Raw genomic sequence first — 17,278 nt, 5'->3', positions numbered from 1 at the left:
TGATTCACTGTTGTGAAAACAATTTTGAATAGTGGATTTGCAGCAGCAGTAGAGATTGCTCAAGCAAACAGAGATACGGGGTCAAGTTTCTACTGCTCCTTAGTTATCTTTTTTTTCCAGTGGCGTGATGTAAAGCAGGCTTAGAATGGGTTTAGGTGACTGGCTTAATCTTCTGCTTGTGCGAGATGTGGAAGTGGCACAGGGCACTGTTCAGTAACTCCAGAAGTGCGTTTCAGGGACAGGGCATTGTCAGAGCACTTAGGTGAATCTGGAGGGCTGGAATACTCTCCCATCAACTCAGCGGTTGAATCTGCTACATTGCCCTGACAAACATTGCCATGTCGTATCTGTCCAGCACTGCGACTGATACCGTGCTGTACAGAGTTACTATGCCCTCATGCTTTAGTTTACCAATGAGGCAGAGTTAGGATTTTCAGTGTTGCATACATCTGACGCTATTTTATGTGTTTGAAAACTCTGCATCAGTTTTGGGTTTTTTTTTCAACATTGTCACGAAAAAACCCAAATGTATGTGTTACTTTTCCAGACTTAAAAAAATTCAGGATTTTATGAAGAACAGTGGAAGGAACCCATTACTATGATACGGGAATTTTAGCTCTATTTTAAGGAATACTTTTCTACTAAATTTGCCTTGTTCTTTAATGCTAGAGTTAAACCAGATTGCCTTTGGAGTTGTAAATGGAATTTATTTTCTCTTATTCTAATATTGTGTCATGTTATTCATTTTACTAAGCCTGACCGTAACTTTCCTCGGTGGTTCTTCCCTGCAGATATTGATGAGTGTGCTGCCAAGATGCATTATTGTCATGCCAATACTGTATGCGTTAACTTGCCTGGATCCTATCGTTGTGACTGTGTCATGGGATACGTCCGTGTGGATGATTTCTCCTGTACAGGTGAGCTCTCGGGTATACAGCAATAGTAGTGTTATACTCTGTGTGTCGTGTGTATTACTTAGCTTCTAATCAGTCCCTGTGCCGTACCGAATGGCACGTACTACCGGGCCCTCTGCCGCCATGAAATTCAGGCACAAGTGAGATAGGTAAATGTGGTATGAGGTACCTTTCCTATGTATGGGCCCTTCAGGATTAACTTGGAAGGTGGCTCAAGAAGCCCTGTGGTGCGCACCCCGATGCCAGCCACGACACGGTCCCTTCATGCCCCGCAACTGGCTTGCGTGCAAGGTGCGAAGGCTGAGATCAGATCACACGTGTAGTGAGAAGAAATAACATTTTATTACCTGTGGCTTAAAACTGGTCGGCAGATTGAAACGAGGAGTTATCCAGGAGGAGAATATCATCTGTTTCTGGACAGAGCTGAGACAAATATGTAAAAGCAAACCTGAAAATGTATAAAGTCCTCAAACCCAGTTATTATGAGGTGGTTTGGAAATTGTTGTTACTAATGCTGAGAATTAATGTCTCCAGGACTATGACACGCGTTATTTAGAAAAAGAGAACAAGTGCGATAGCATTAGACAATAAATCTAGCGATTCCTTTTTAATACCTGTCAGCAAAATGAGCTCTAAAAATTCTTAGCAGTAACTAGGTAGGTCTCATTTCCATCTAGAGATTTTTAAGGGACCTTCTCTGGCAATCTCGGGGAAAAGTGTGAGAAGCTGCTGAAATGCTCGGCCCCGCTATACCTAACTGGATAACATCTTTCAATCACAACGTTCCAGAAGGGCTGATCTCGGGATTATTTTGATGGTGCACCTGTCTGGCAAAGGAGGAAAATATCAGGCAGATTTATTGAAATGGAAAGAAGTCATCTCGACACAATACCATGTTTAGAATTGTGTTGGGTGAGCTATTTTCTCAAGTGGAAAGATGGCACAGGAGTATTCAATATGAGAACGATTTCCAGCCCGGAATAATTATGTTGCAATGCACATGTTATCCTTAGGGAAGGTCACAGGAAATGTTGACTTTCACGGTGACAGCATGTCTTGTAGCTAAGATTATGTAGTTTATAAAAACTGTAGGAAAGTCCTGCCCTACCTCTTGAGAGAGGCTGATACTAAGTAGCTGTCAGGAAACTGATTTTTGCCCAGAGAGTCATTATTTCTATATAAACTGTGTCTTATGAGTAAACTTTTGAGTTTTTCTTGATCTTTTACAATCTGCCACATCAGAAGAGTTTCAGACTTTCAATATTGTTCTAAATGTGTATACTGTGTGAAGCAGTGGCCTTCACAGTGATGGGGAAAGTGTTTTTGATAATCTGACGCTTGCTTTCCATATATGTGCTACTAATTTCCTAATGTTCCTTTCCTTCCAGCAAGGCACTATCATTAGGCCTGCAAATGGTTTAGAAAGCCATTTGTGATTTACAGAAAAAGTGTGAAGTAGTAGGACAAGTTGCTTGACAGTAATGGGTGAACATTCATTTCAAGTGCACGTGCAAAAAAAATCCAGAACAGGTATAAGAACAAAGTAATAAATGAGTGAAATAACTATTTCTTGCAGGTTATTATCTTGCTAAAAATGACTTCTTTTTTGACATCACAGTTAAAAAGCATAGCAAGTATGTAACATAGTTGAGGAGGAACTTGGTTCGTTGCCTGTTATATCTAGAAATAAATGTATGTTATAATAATAAATGTATTTAAATAAGCGTTGTGCAATAGAAGCATGAATCCTGGTTTTGTATCTTGCATTATGTTTATACAGACTTCTCCTCTCACGAATCTTAAAAAAATAACAATAATAAAAAAAATCAGGCACCAAATACTTAACTAGTTCCTCCTCATGCTGGCACCGACGTATAGCAGCCAGAAGCAAAATAGATTGTAGCTATTACTCAGTTTTTAAAATTTATTCCTCTTTATTCAAACAAAATAAATGATAAATTATCTTGTTGTTGGACCATGCATTTGGGGACAAATCTGAAAGCCTGAGATGGGTTGGTGTTCTGATTACAGCTGAATTTTGTTTATGTGGGGTCAGGCTCTAATGGGTTCAAGACAAGGTTTGACAAGTTTTTAAGGCACGTGCACAGCATCGCATGTATTTTATACACGGTTCACCTAAAAGCAGAGTTATTCCGTAGAGCAGGAGGTGTCCTGTTTTGGGAAGTCTGAGTCTAATTCATCAAGGTACAAAGTCATCGTCTGCTGTTGAGCAGCTTCTGTGTGTCGCTGGGCAGGCCTGTGCTTGGTGGCCTTGGTGGCTGGCCCCTGTGCTCTGGCGGCTTTCCAAAAGTGGAAAGCAGTGATATGTGGAAGCCGTAAACCAGAAACAGTTTTGAAGCTCAATGAAGTATTTAAATTTGATATTGAGGGGTTTATCTTTATAAAAAGAAATGAAGGGAATATTTAAATGCTAGGTCAATTTGAATTGAGGAAAATGAAATTCATTTGAATATTGCTGAATTTTAAATATGCAGCTTCCAGAGTGTTTTCTTATAACTCTGCATCTTTCTCAAATGAAACTAATTTGTACTGTTTTGGTGTTGATGAAACTTTTTCTCCCCAAACAATTTTTGAATAATATTTCCCATTTCTGATCGTGAGAACTGCGGAGTAGGAACTTCCCGTGGTTAACAGTAAGAAGCTACTGTGTTGGAAGCTATGCTGATGGCATAGAAAATGCAGTCACAGAGGCAGAGTGACGACAATAATATTCTGGATGAAGCCTACAATTCTATTAAATTCTGAACTACGATTTAAAATTAAGTAGTGTCTATTTTAATAAACAATATTCAGTCTCACATAAGCAAAAGACCCGGTGTGTTAAGGTTCATCCCATGGTATTTCGTGACAGGTTAGTCAGCCTAGCAATAACTTTAACCTACGTTCACCAAGAAAGGTACATTAGTGTTTTTCTGCTCACCTGTTCCTAGAGCTTTGAGCTCCAAATGTTAATTAAGTTGTTGAGTGAAAGACACAGTTTTATTAAGAAAAGTTACCCTTGAACAGGAAGCTTCTTTCAGTCTCTTCCAGTGACACTGACAGGTTGTTTGTCTGTTCTCAGGTAAATCACAGTCTTGTCCATTCTGAAAATGACAGCAAGATTTGCTGCTCCAGATGTTCTCATTTACTGGAATCTACTGATTTAATGCATTTTATTGACTTCCACAGGTTTTTACCCTGCTTGCTTGGTGAAAAATAAGTTCTCTTGGGTTGCTTTCTTCTAACAGACCAGTTTGGGAGGTTGCTTCAAAAATGCATTATTTAGTTTCATGCTCTTTGAAGCATTATAAATTACATAATAAAAATCTTGTAATTTGATTTTTGATGGGCTGCATCTGTTCTCTGGTATGATTTTGAAAATGCATTTGTATGATTTTTGAATTGTAGTTTGAAACTACAATATATAGTTTCTATGTCCCACTGCCATTCAATCAAGTAAACAAATGCTTTTTCATCTTAATAGGCTATAAGTTATCTGTAATAACTACATATATTACGCTGATATGAACAGGAGACAGTGTGGGTGGGTCTCGGCTCTCTTCGCATAGTACTGGCATTTTCTGTGAAGACAATCACGATGATCACGATAAAGATTCCTGGCCTTTTACATCTATGATAACCGTTTAGAAAAAAAATCCCTCATTTTGCAGTGTTTTCCTTGGGGCTGGATGGGACGCTGAAAACTTGCTATGCACTAAAGCTAAAAAAAGACGTTTACAAATGAGACTGCCAAAAGATTTTTATTCCTCTCTTTGCATGTATTACGGCCCTTTTGCAAAATGAGGAAACTTCCTTTGGACTTGAGAATGACTCGGCCCGTTTTGGCCTAGGGACATGTTTTCAAGAAATAGTATGGAAAGTTATCTGGCCTTGCAACGTATGTCAGCAGCACATTCTGCCAGAATGTGGTGTGACCTATATGCACCCATCCTCCTTTTTATGCACCAAGGTATGCTGGCAGATGTTTTTCCTCCGTGAAAGGAATCTACCTCCAGATTTTTCTGTGGAGTTGTGCAGTTCTGCATGATGTTTGAATACCAGACTGTGCTTTTAGCTCTTTTTCAGTCCTCAGTTTGTGTGATAATGTGTTTTACCTTTGGCTTCACTAAGCAATGAGTCACTAAATTAATTATATGTTACTTGCAAAAGAGCAAGCCCATATCTATAACAGGAAGTATTTTCAAAATACATCGTTCAGTATTCTAATTCTGTGGAAAAATTGATGTTATATAGAAATATGTTGTTTAGTATTTAAATGTTAGTCTCTAGTTTATATGCTGATTTGTTTCACGGTATGGGTAGAGAAGAGGGCGTAAGAAAACCTAATGATTTTGACAAGTTATCCCATAAGCCCCTTCACTTCTATCCCGTGTGGTTTCTGGAGTGGCATTCAGTTTTGAATCTAACGCACCTTTCAGAACAAGCCCTTCTGCAGCGTGTTATTGGAAAAGTTGTGCCTAAAGCATAGAAAAACATAGAGTTATGAGAAATCTCAACTTCAAGGGAAAAAAAACCAGCAGCCCCCTTCTGCTCTTCCCTTCTTCCCCTCTCCTATCTGTGAAAGGCAGCTCAACTGCAGAAATTTCCTGCTATGGTTAGAACAAAAGCTCAAAATTGTTTGCTATCACTAAAATTGATGCCTTTAGATTTTTGTTGCTGGAGTTTACCTGTCAGGTTCAAGGTGGTGTAGTTGACCCCGTAATAATACTAATAATGCAGCAAGTTTCACAATGGTGAAGTGGCAATCTCAAAGGGCAGGATACCAACCTCTCATCCAGAACCGCTGTATGTGTTTGAGAAAGACCCAAATAGAAGCTTTTAGGCAGCCAATTGATAATACAGTTGCTCTTTGAAAGGCACGGCTGTTTCTGCAATCTAATCTACTGACCCTCTTTCCCCCCTTTTCCTTTTCGGTGAACTAAATTAGCATTCAAGAAAGCAACATTAATATTTTTGGTGTGGTACTTGAACTTTCGAAGTACTGTGCGGGGTCTTGGATGCGCACAGAGGTCAGTAAACAAATATTACTGCTGTTCACATGATGGCCTGGAGTTGCTGAATTGATAGACATGTCTGCTAGTTGAAAACCCAAGCCTGGGTCAGTAAGCAGTGAAGGCAGGTCTGTGGTGGAATAGTTTTCAGGTATGTTTTGGGGAAGAGCCCTCTTTAGGTCGTGCTGTTCTAAAGGATATCATCGGTGAGTATCTTGCCTAGCACTACATAATTTTTAAAGAAACTTTACGAAAATATTAATTGGGTTGGGGTCATAGTTATGTCACCGTTTAGAGATTAAGTAGCAGATGTTCAGCACAATGGGTATGACCAGGGATAAAGACCTCAGGCAGATCTGAACTGTCCTGATTTTACTTGGCACGAATATATTGATGTACACTGCTATGAAGCATTCCCTGCTTTGGAGTCCACTTTGTCCTCTACACGCTGAGGACAGCCCGTTGTCCTTCTACAAGCTGCGTCTTGGTTTGTGTGCTTGTCTTCTCACCGCACTCTATGTTCAGGGCAACTCGGGCATTTCCAAATGTGTTTGGAAATTAGTCTTAAGCCAACCCGAACGGATGACACTATGCTTGTATTAACTCAGCAGGAAGAAAGCGGTCTTCTGCTGGTCTCTCCTTTCTGAGATCCTTTTGTGTTGAGTGCTAAAAGGCAGGACAGGACTTGGCTCCTAGTGTTAAGTAATACTCTTCTTTTTGAACTGCATCAATAGCATCTGTCTTCCCAGAACTGTGAAGGGAAATGTTGTTTAGTCCTAGGTGCCTTGAAATGCAGAAGCATTTGTTTCAAGGCCCTCAGTGGGCTGTTGGCCAAGTTGAGCAGCAGGTAATCTATGCACCAGTGAGTATTGCTCGCATCAGAGAGCATTTCTTTGCTCTGCAGGATGAGTCAACGGAAGACTAGAAGAGTATTGAGTCAATCCAGCAAAACAAAACCGGAGCGATTCCACGTCGAATGGCCGATACTCATGCAGGTCTTGACTCAAACCCCATTAGCTCAAGAGAAAGCTTTCAATCACGTTCATTTTGGCTTTAGATAAGTCCCACAGAGAGATAACTAGTGCACTCTTGCCATAGGGAAGCTCTGTTTAGAATTATACTAAAAAGGATGATTCTTTTTTATTGTCAGAGAATGCTGTACTAACATGGATAAGGTAGCGTCTCAATGCATCCCTAGAAGGCTGATAAGTATTTAATTGCTGTTTTGGAAAAGGGGAAGCTGAGGCACAGTGAAGAGGAGCGTCTTGCCCAAATTCATGCTGAGACAGTGGCAGCATTGGAGAGTTTAGTAAACAGAGCCAGAAAAATTAGATGTGGGAAAACCACAGACTTATACCGACAAGGATTCAGTGAACAGTGAGGTTTATTTTTATAGGTATTGATATTTTCCCAAGAAACAATAGCAGTTCATTGAAGCACAGTGTGCATGGGCCCTGAGTAACCACGTGACCTTCATGTTATAAATCTTCTCCTTCTTCTTCCCGTGCAGTTTTGTAACATCTTTTGTTACTTTGGAGTGGAATTATTCCCCAGTCTTCTAATTTTAAATGCCACGTTACGTTCTTTTGTTCCTGACTTCACCTTCATTTACTGGGTTTAGCTGCAACATATTTTACATTCCTTGCTTTAAAAAAATGCCGTTGGGAAACTGCATATTATTTGCTCCTAAGTGCTTTCAATCTGAGGAAAAAATGTACTAAAAATGTAATATTTATAGTGATTTAAATTCCTCACTGGTAAATAGTTTAATTAAACATCTTTGTGCTTTCCTGTGCTCTAGGCATGGAAGTGTTGCTGATTTGTCCAGAGTAGTTGATAATCCTTTCAAGTCCTTTTGACACATTGATTTTCTGTAACTTTATTAATACTAAAATTAATTAAACAGCTGACCGCAAATCATGCTGATAGTTGTATTTCTTGACTTAGGCATAATTAGCATTTTTACGTGATTTCTTAGCTGCAGCCTTTTGTGCTGGTATATATGCTATCATGAAAACTTAGTGTTTCAAATTGTTTTGCATATGCATGTTCGTGCTTACGCATAAACTTAAGCATTAAGCTCATGCTTAAAAATAGTAATATGGATTTAATACTCATTCAAGACCCATGAATGAATGGTCTGTCTAAAGAACAACCAAGGGCAAGCCTTTCCATGTGACCTGGTCAGCATTTGTCCTGAGCTCTCTTATGGCAGGATTTCTCCTTGATACAATAGGACTAAATCCATTTCTGTGGCCCACGAATTCTTGATTCCTAAATCTAGCGATTACTACAAGCAGTCCGTGAGGTGAGAGATGGAATGAGAGTCATCACCCTAATTTCTCAGTGGGAACATGCTATCTTGAAAACATGCAGCAGCTGCAGGATCGATGTCAGTGGCTGGAAGCAAAAAGCTCTCATGTTTTAGTCATCTGCTTCCACAGTAAGTGTTGATGCCTTCAGGACTGTAACTTGCTTTTGGGAAAGAGTTTACTCAATCGTGTTCTGATCTTTTTGGAGCTCTAACAGCCAGGGTTTGTCCTCTTCTTTGTCCAAACAAGTAAAAAATTCACCCATGGTGTATTCTGTTTCCAGAAACCATTTGTAACAAACCCTTTGTTCTTCAGATGCGGAACTGAACTCTCCTACTAAATCATGGAAGTAACTGAATCATGGAGAAGGGCATCTGGCTAAACACTCCCCCTCAAGGCAGGATCCGTGGACCCTGAACCATCCTTTGTCTTATCTGTTCTTAAAAAAACCCAAACAACTACAGTGAGGGAAATTCCTTAAACCCCTTTTTGTGTTGTGTAGCGTCCTGTTCCCCCCCCGCCCCTCCCCGCTCCCAGTACTTACTCAGCCATTTAGAAAGGTTTGCTTAATCGCTGCCTTAAATCTCCCTTGCCACAATTTAAGCCTGTCACCTCTTGTCATATTCTTAGTGAACACGGAGAATGCTTTGACCTTTCTATTTGCAGCCCTTTTTAATATTTAAAATCTCTTTTCATGAATATGCTTTATTCTTCTCATCTGTAACCTAAAAGCCTATTTTTAGATTTGTGGCTGAACAGTACGAAAGTATTCTAAGGGGGGTTTCTTCATAACTTCATGTTTTGCCTTCAGAAAATTCTGGGCCTGTGCCCCCAAACTTTTGGTGTCTCACAGAAGGTTGTGGTTTTTTGGGTTTGGGTTTTTTGAGTGGGATTTTTGTGTGTGTGTTGGTGTGGTTTTTTTTGGTTTTTTTTTTTTTTTTCATTGAGCTGCAAGAGTGGTGTTGTGTGTGAGGGAAGATGCTCTAAAGAATGGTCCCAGGTAAGAGGTGCAGCGTGCATGGAGTTGGCAAGTCAGACAGATGGATGTGGCCTAAACCTCCCGTATTGATTGTCAGAGTCCTGGATTGTGTTAATGTCTGCTGCCAAAGGCTGGTCAGCCAGGCACAATGCTGATCATGGTGGACAGGAATTCTCTATTTGCCCTGCTATATCCTCTTTTTCTGTCTAAACACATCGTTTAGCTAGACAAGGAAGGAATGTCGGATGGATGACTAATGGCCAGATACAGACTCTCTGTAGAGTTTGCTTTTGGTGCTTGAATGGGTTATATGGCTTGTCTAATTTCAGTAATAATGAGCACATTACTGTTGGAAAGTATTAGGAAAAAAGACTCGAATGCTTCTCCAATATGCATGTGTGTATCTTGCAGAGTGTAGTATCTGGAGTCTGGTGTGACCAAAATCTGTAGAGTGTATGGCACATACATATCCATTTCTTCCAAAGAGATCCCGGACAGAGGAAGAGGAGCCCATTCACACCGGAATATGGGAGTGCCAAATTCCTACCGCTTCGATTTAAGGAATGGTGGAAATGACCGGGGATGACCTCTAGAAAGGCCAGGAACTTGCAGTATATTAACTTGGATTTGACAAGTGTGTAACTTGGGGATTTCCTCCTGAAAGGCAGTGTTTCTTGGTGGATGAGACTAGTCTGCCAAGGAACAACAGACGCGTCTGTGAAATGCGCAGCACTTTGCTGCTCTGCTGTTGTATCTTTGTATTTGCTGCTTGGATTTAAGATTTCCAAAGGCCTTTATTTCTGAAACAAAGGAATTCTTTAAAGCTCGTTAAGCTCAACAGAAAATTTTCCATAAAGTTCATGGTGCTTATGTCTGTTGGGCTCTTCTGACAGTGAGAAATATGTATGACAAAGGCTTTTGCAGGTCTTGTTTTTTCCTTTTTTAATCTAAATGTGCATTTTATACACAAGGAAATAATACGTTAACATTTCTCGCTTTGCTATGATCTCATTTCTATACCACTTTCATAGATGTGCACATATTGATTGGGAGAAAGCTAATATTTTATTAACAGCTATTGATTCTGGAGTATCTGTGACCGTATACAAGTGCTCAAAGAATCACCTTCTGAGCAATCTTAGATACCGAAAACACCTTAGGACCCTGGTTCAGTGATGGGCATCTGTTATTTGTTTGAAGCGGCTGGAGTTTTAGTGGCTGTAAGCTCTGTTTAGACATGCATTGTTTATTGTCCAACTCTTGCTTTGCTGGTTTTGCAGCTTCCCAGATGATAACTTAAAAAAATGCCTTTTTTCAGCAGAAATGCGTGCACTAGGGGGTGGGGGATGGGGCAGAGTTTCTATTGCTCTGGAGGTGTGCAGTGTGGTTTGTCCTTTTGGGTGGTCTCGTTCTGGTTTTGGAGGACCTTTATGTTGTGTCTATGAACAAGAATATTGAGGTATATTATAGGTCATATTTGCAGGTGAATGCTAGTATGGCTGATAACCTAGCTATCCTAAATTTGTTTCTGGATTTGTAAACATCAGTGAATAACCATAAATCTGCTAGTGTTGCCGTTCTGAAACGTTTGTGAAATAATTTTTAAAGGGTGTAGGGGAGCTGCCACTGGCAAGCAGACTTGCTTGGTCCTTAAGAAATAATAGCCTTTGGGAATAGCGCAGGGAGGGGGAGAAAGAGAGGTGCTTTGATCTATCACTTTGTAGTTAATATTTTCATGCTTTCTACTGTAGGCTTTTTGCCTCCCAGTATGAAACTTCCTATTTAGTTACATGATTGCATGTAATAATTGCTCAAACTGGGGATTTTTCTGACTCTCCCAGAAATAACTCTTGTTCTTCATTGTCAGAGAAGTGGGACAGAGCTAGGCAAATGAATGACACAGTCTTGCTAATTGTGCTCCCATTAGAATAGTCTGTTGCAATTTTTATGTGCTTAGATTTTTTCTTTTCTTTTCAGAGTTTACAAATAAAGTTCATTTTTAGAAAATACAGTTCATGCAGCTAGACTGAGATAATCAGGTGTTTTGGGGAAGGCTTTCCTGTTATGACAGATGATAGCAGAAGGGGCCAGCAAACAGGGCTGCCAAGCAAAGGATAAGGATGGCCATGGAGAGACAGCTTAATGGCCTGTAAGGATAAAATATTTTTTTCCTATTTATCTACAGTGGAGAAAAGTTTCTGTGTTTTCAGAATCCTGGGGATTTGGTTTACTCTGCTTTGTGCCTCTCATAATGGAGGGTTCTTTTTCACAAAATCTAACGTATATAAGCTTTTGTAATGCTGAACTATCTGCTAACATTTGTCCTTTATGCTAGTTTTGGGCTTGCTTGTTTGTTGTTGTCTTTTTGCTTTCAAATGTTGAAAGCAGTATTCTGTGGAATATCTGACGTAGCAAATTCTTCTTCAAACTGTAAATTAAGAATGTGTATATTTAGGCTTACGTGCAGTCTGCAAAGGGGCAAAGGAACCCTCTGATCTTTGAAGACTTGCTTTCATATAGGTTCCTTGGTATCTATCCAATTCTGAACTGCATCCTGTATTTTAATTAGGCCATAAATGTGGCTTTGCAGTAAAGCAAAGACATTCTAAATGTAATCACATTCCACCACAACATAAAACGTTATTGTCCTTTTTGCATGTGCTAGTAGTATCTGCTCAGTACAAAGCTAAATAAATGCTCTGTCCTTTTACTTCACTCTTTACATGCTTTTAAGAGTCCCACAAACCCTATGATGCGTTATGCAAAATCATCAGTTGTAAGTGATTTATGAGTAGAAAAAGTAAATAGTTATCTTGCCTGGCTTGGCAGTGTCTGGCTGTACTTCGTAAGAGAATGGGGAAAAGCAAGACGATAGACTCCATCTAGTCTTGCTCTACTGTTGTACGTCCTTCTCTTCTGTGTGGGTCCCTTCACTCCTTGCCCTCGTTGCATCATCAGTACTCTTCCACCTTTGGGAAAAAGAGCTTGCACGTGCAGAGTACTGCAATGGAAACATCTTGCAGACTTTCTGGGACCTAACGGAGCAGGCAGCCGCGTGCTGACCGGCACCTCTGCGTGAGCCCCGCGCCGGGAGCGGCAGCACGCTGTACCTGCTCCTGGGGTGCTGGAAGGCTTATGGGATATGTCAGATCTTCAGCAACAGTCCAGGGAACTTCACGTTTCTGAGACCGTGATGAAATCTCAGAGAAAATCACATCTGTGATCTGAGCTTGGGATGTGCCTTTGAGGAACACGGCACTGTGGCGTGGATGTCGGTAGGCTTAATGTCTTTCATTACTACCGTGGCCCCATCCCGCTTGGGGTTCAGACTTAGGTGTGGGGGTTAATCCTTTCTGTCTAGGAACAAGGGTAGCTAAATGTATTACAGGCATATTCAGTTCCCCGTTTCTCTGCCTGGCATGCTAAAATCACTTACTACAATCTTTTGATCGATTTGCTCCGCACTTGGAAACTAGTTTTTTTCTACTCCTCAGTGAAGATTCAAAATCCACCGTCCAGGTGACTCTTCTCTGCCCATATCTGGAGTCTCTAACTGTTGCCAGCTCAAGTAAGATGTATATGGCATCTGATGATGTAGGTTCCTTTGCATTTTTTCTTGTTGCTGCTGGTAGAATTAAACCACTGACTGGGCTTATTAAAATAAAGAAGTTACGGGGGGCGGGGGGAAGTTAAATAAAATTCCTAGCTGATGTGAAATGTGTGACAGTAACAGAAATGGCAGATCTTTACAGAATTGTTTGCTTAGGGCACCAGGCAGAGTGAAACGCATAAATGCACATGCTGTCTTTCATGGTTGATTCTTCCAGAAGAAACACAAAGGACTGTTTTTTTAAGGGCAACAGAGCAGCCTTGTTCCATCTGGATTGCTAAAACTTATGACCAGTTTTGAGTGATTGAGTATCCACAGCTGAACATTATTGATGATACTTGTAAAGACAGCAAGAGGCTTCTTTATTGCACAGAAACTGAAGAAGTTGTATAAAAAGTCAGCTGGAAAGACTTAATCCAAGGCATTAATGGAATTTGAAAGGTAACTTTTTTTTAAAGGAACCTCGGAAACAAAAAGCTATAGTGAGATTGGAGAATTTAACAGCCCTTTAATATTCTCATATGTAATACATTGAGGCCTATTTTTCAAGGATGCAGCCTTTTCCATATATTTTATCAATAAATAGTCATATAAGCATTTTTGACTTGGAACAAACTCAGTTGTGAAAATTAGCAGGGAGGGGATTTTTTTTTTTCCTTTTTTTTTTTTTTTTTTTTCCTTCTCCTTACACATGGCTTCATATAAAAAATTTACATGGCTAAATACTCAGTCAGGTAACAGTCAACGCTGAGGTTGCCAAAAGTGTGATTACCTACAAATCCCCAAAATCCAGAGGCTGGGTTTATAGCTGGTAGAAATCAAACTATATATGCTTATTTAGGTCTACTGTCAAACTGGATTTTGAAGTCTTTTTAGTTGCTGCTGCTTTTGATTTGTTGCTCTGAGATTGTTGATTTATTAAAAATCATCTGTGCCATTAGACTGCCTGTCAGGATCCATAAATTGGATCGGGGACCAAGAACAGTTATTACCCTATGTGGATTTTGTTTTTGCGCTGCAGAAAAGAGGCTAATTAATTCACTGACAAAATGAATTCATGCTTCTTTTGAAATATGAAGCCCTTACCTGATATTTTTTTCTGAAGTCTGTACTGCCTTTATAGTACAAATTTCTGTTCCAGTGGAAAGCTTAGTGTTCTTAACACAGTTAACTTGAGATGTTGAGTTTAAAACAGATTAGCAAAATACAGAAAACTATAGAAACTAAGGCTGCATTAAGGTTAAGTGCTTATTGTGCTTGGTGTATGAGTACATTCGGACAGCTCTTGAAGGACGTTAGCATCAATTTTGAATCCTGTGCTGTAGATTGTCCCAGTTCTATAGGTGTTCCAGCAACAGATGGTTTAAGGATAAACCACTACCAAAGTGAAAAGCTGTTACTCTTGTTTTTATTCTTGTTTTATTAGCATGGTGCAACTCTTAACAGTTCACAATTTGTATACTAAATAAATTAAGGCAATATGTAAATATGCCTCACAGAAAGTCAAGGTAAGACTTGAGAGCTATTCAAGCCATTGGAAAGATTGGGCAAGGTGCTGAGCTGCTGGTTGCTACTGGATGCTGCGGCAGGCGTGTGTTGGCTTTCCAGTCAAAAGTAAAACTTGTCAAGCTGGATCTGAGCCTGCAAAGTATTAAGCATCTGCTGCAAAATTTTAAGTTCCTTCCCTTTGTGAACGGTAATGTGGGTAGTGGGTTGTCAGCAAATCTCTGGGAGGACTCCATAATATATGGTTTGGACTCGGCTTTGATGAACTTTTCTGTCTCTCCTTTCTATGTGCTACATGGGAATAGAAATTAAGCAAGTTTAAGTAGTGATTGGGGCATTAACTCTGTAAACAGCTAGACCTCGGGCTATTATTATTTTAGGCTTTTAATATCTCAAGACTTTTTTTTCCTCTAAACAAATTTAAGTTAAGAGTGCAAGGTACTTTCTCAAGAGAGTTTGCTTGTAAAAAAAAAAAAAAAAAAAAAAAGCCACATCTCTTTTTATGATGTTAAAAAAAAAAAGTAAATTGCTAGCATGGAGGACTTTGTCCAATGATTTCTTTAATGAATCCTGCTTGTGTTTCTCCTTGTTGACAGCTCTACAGCCACAATAATTCTGTGCAGAGAAAGGTCTTCTGACCTTATCTTTTCTTTTATATCTTCTGAAAATAGCACTTTGGGTGATTGTCTCAGAATCATTTTTTTATATTATTCCATTAAGTCTTAGGAATATAAAGCTAGAGTCCCTGGTTTAAGCTATGAAATTTACACAGGTGGTGTTTCTTACCTGATTTCTATTCATTATTAGTATTATTAATTCCTGGTATTAGATGTGCATTTTTACAGAAATCGGATTTGCCATATAAGCAATGGTGGTCTGAAGATCCTGTGGTAGTTTTTTCACTCTCTGATTATTCACAGTTCATTATGATGTTACCTTTTAGATACAAACATGGTAAAGATAAGACACAATAAGTACCATATGAAGAATAAACCCAAACTACTGTCCACTGGGTATGGCACAGGGTAGCTTGAAAATGATACAGAAGTACTGAATTATCCAGCGCCCTGCACGGACAACCTTACATCGCTTCTGAAAGCTCTCGTGTAAGCTCTTGAAGACCAGCATTGGAGAGACTAAAACTAAAAGTCCTCCCCACTGTTATGAAAGATCTAATGATTTCTACCCAACGCTTGCTTTGCCTAAAATGAAAGATTAGAATTTTTGTTCACCGAGTATGCTAAATCTTTATGTAGTGCAACTGAACATGTTGGCCTTTTCTAATGCAAAGCAATCAGAAGATTCCTTTTACTCAATGCCTCCTGATAAAGAAAAATGCAAATCTAATCTCTGAAGCGCATGCTATCCTTTTGCCTTCAATGATGTCTATATTTGCATGATTCATAGGTAACCGCACCGCCTGCCCTTTCTGTGCTAGCTAAGAGTCAGCAGGAGGAAGAGTATGGAGTGCACGTTCAGAGTCCCCTCTTGTGTGACAACTGCTTGAATAAATTTGGGTAGTCCTGTACTGCTGCGTGAATTGGCTCAGCTAGCCTCAGATGAAGGCAAGAAGGCCAACTTCCCAGTCTTCCTCCTTCCCACAACCAAACTGAGCGTAAACTTGGTCTTCTGTCAGCTGAACTCACAGAGAACAAATCAAGGGGTGCAAGCTGGAGGGCCCGCTGTTGTATACAATAATCCTGGGTACCGTCCTACCCGAGACCGCTTCAGATAGCAGTCTAAAATCCAGGATTGTTTCTTTTTTTCAGTTAAAATTATTTCCCTTTTTATTAGAACCTGGCATCTTGACCTGCAGCTGACCTAGTATTTATTCTCTGACAGCGAAGCTGGTTGCTTCAGAGAAAATGTAGGCCTCCCTGCAATGGTAATATATCACAGAAGGGATCTCTTCCCTTGGTTCCGTCTAATGATTGTTTTGTGCCTTGAACCGTTACAATCAATAGTTTCATAATTAAATCCTGGCTGGCAAAACTATTCATGTTATTCATGTACATTAAGGGGCTACTATTTTGAATATTATTGGACTTAAACTCAATACCGTCTAAAGTCTTTTATCAGTTAAACCTGTTCTGTAAAATGACTGTTTCTGTCTGTCCACCCTGATTTTTCTCCCCTTTAATTTCACCAGGCAAGAGAGCTTTTTTTATTAATATTGGGTAAGAGAGTTTTCTATATTCTGTTACTCATTTTACATACCTTTGTCGTAGCTGCTATTCATTTTTTCATAAGTACTGAGTAATCATGATCTTTTAAATCTTTTTATTCATTTCTTTAAAGAAAACAAATGGGACCTTCCAAGGAAGAAAGTTAAGTAGATACATGAATATTATAGTGATCTTGGAAAAATAATCATTTTTATCACTTTCATGCTCCACAAAGAGGAGGATAATTGCTGCTATCTGTTTAAATCCTTCAAATGCTATTTGTTGGTGTAATTTCAATTGGCCACAATACATTATTTTCATTGTCCTTGCATTTTAAGCTCTAATATAAAAATGTGATTACTTAACAGATGATAAAAGTAAAGTTGTGTCTGGAAGGGCAGTCACGTTATTATGAAATATCTAATCTAATTAGATTAGGTGAACTTGATGTGACTTAAACCAATCTGTTAGAAGCAACAGTCAAAGGAGAATAACAGCCACAGAGTATTTAACAACACCAACAATAATAATTATAGCCCTAAGATATTTCCATTTGAATCCTTCAAGATCCTTCAAAACAAGAGTGCATTGAGCATGTTAGTATTTTTGTGAATCAGTTACCTCAGTTTTACAATGAAGCACAGGTTACACGCAAAACCCTATTGCAGGGATTTTTTTTTTCTCCTCTAATTATCTGTAAACTTCTATTATTTTTTTATTATTATTTATTTATTTTTAATTGTCTGTAACTGTTCAAATGATAGCCCTTAAACTGCATAT

At 39.3% G+C, this 17,278-nt stretch overlaps 1 protein-coding gene across 4 annotated transcripts in view; it reads left to right on the top strand.

Annotated features, from left to right (window-relative positions):
• NELL1 (neural EGFL like 1) overlaps positions 1-17,278 on the top strand; it is a 300,863-nt gene that overhangs the window by 144,910 nt on the left and 138,675 nt on the right. For all 4 annotated transcript variants that reach the window (XM_030039088.2, XM_030039085.2, XM_030039086.2 and 1 more), the window contains exon 13: positions 792-917. In XM_030039088.2, the coding sequence (XP_029894948.1) occupies positions 792-917 (126 nt within the window). The remainder of the gene's footprint in view (positions 1-791; positions 918-17,278) is intronic.

The sequence above is a fragment of the Aquila chrysaetos genome, chromosome 16, assembly GCF_900496995.4.
Source record: "Aquila chrysaetos chrysaetos chromosome 16, bAquChr1.4, whole genome shotgun sequence".
In the NCBI taxonomy this organism is placed as follows: Eukaryota; Metazoa; Chordata; class Aves; order Accipitriformes; family Accipitridae; genus Aquila; species Aquila chrysaetos.
Note: the sequence above shows the minus strand (reverse complement) of the source record. Positions and strands in the feature narration are given on the sequence as shown.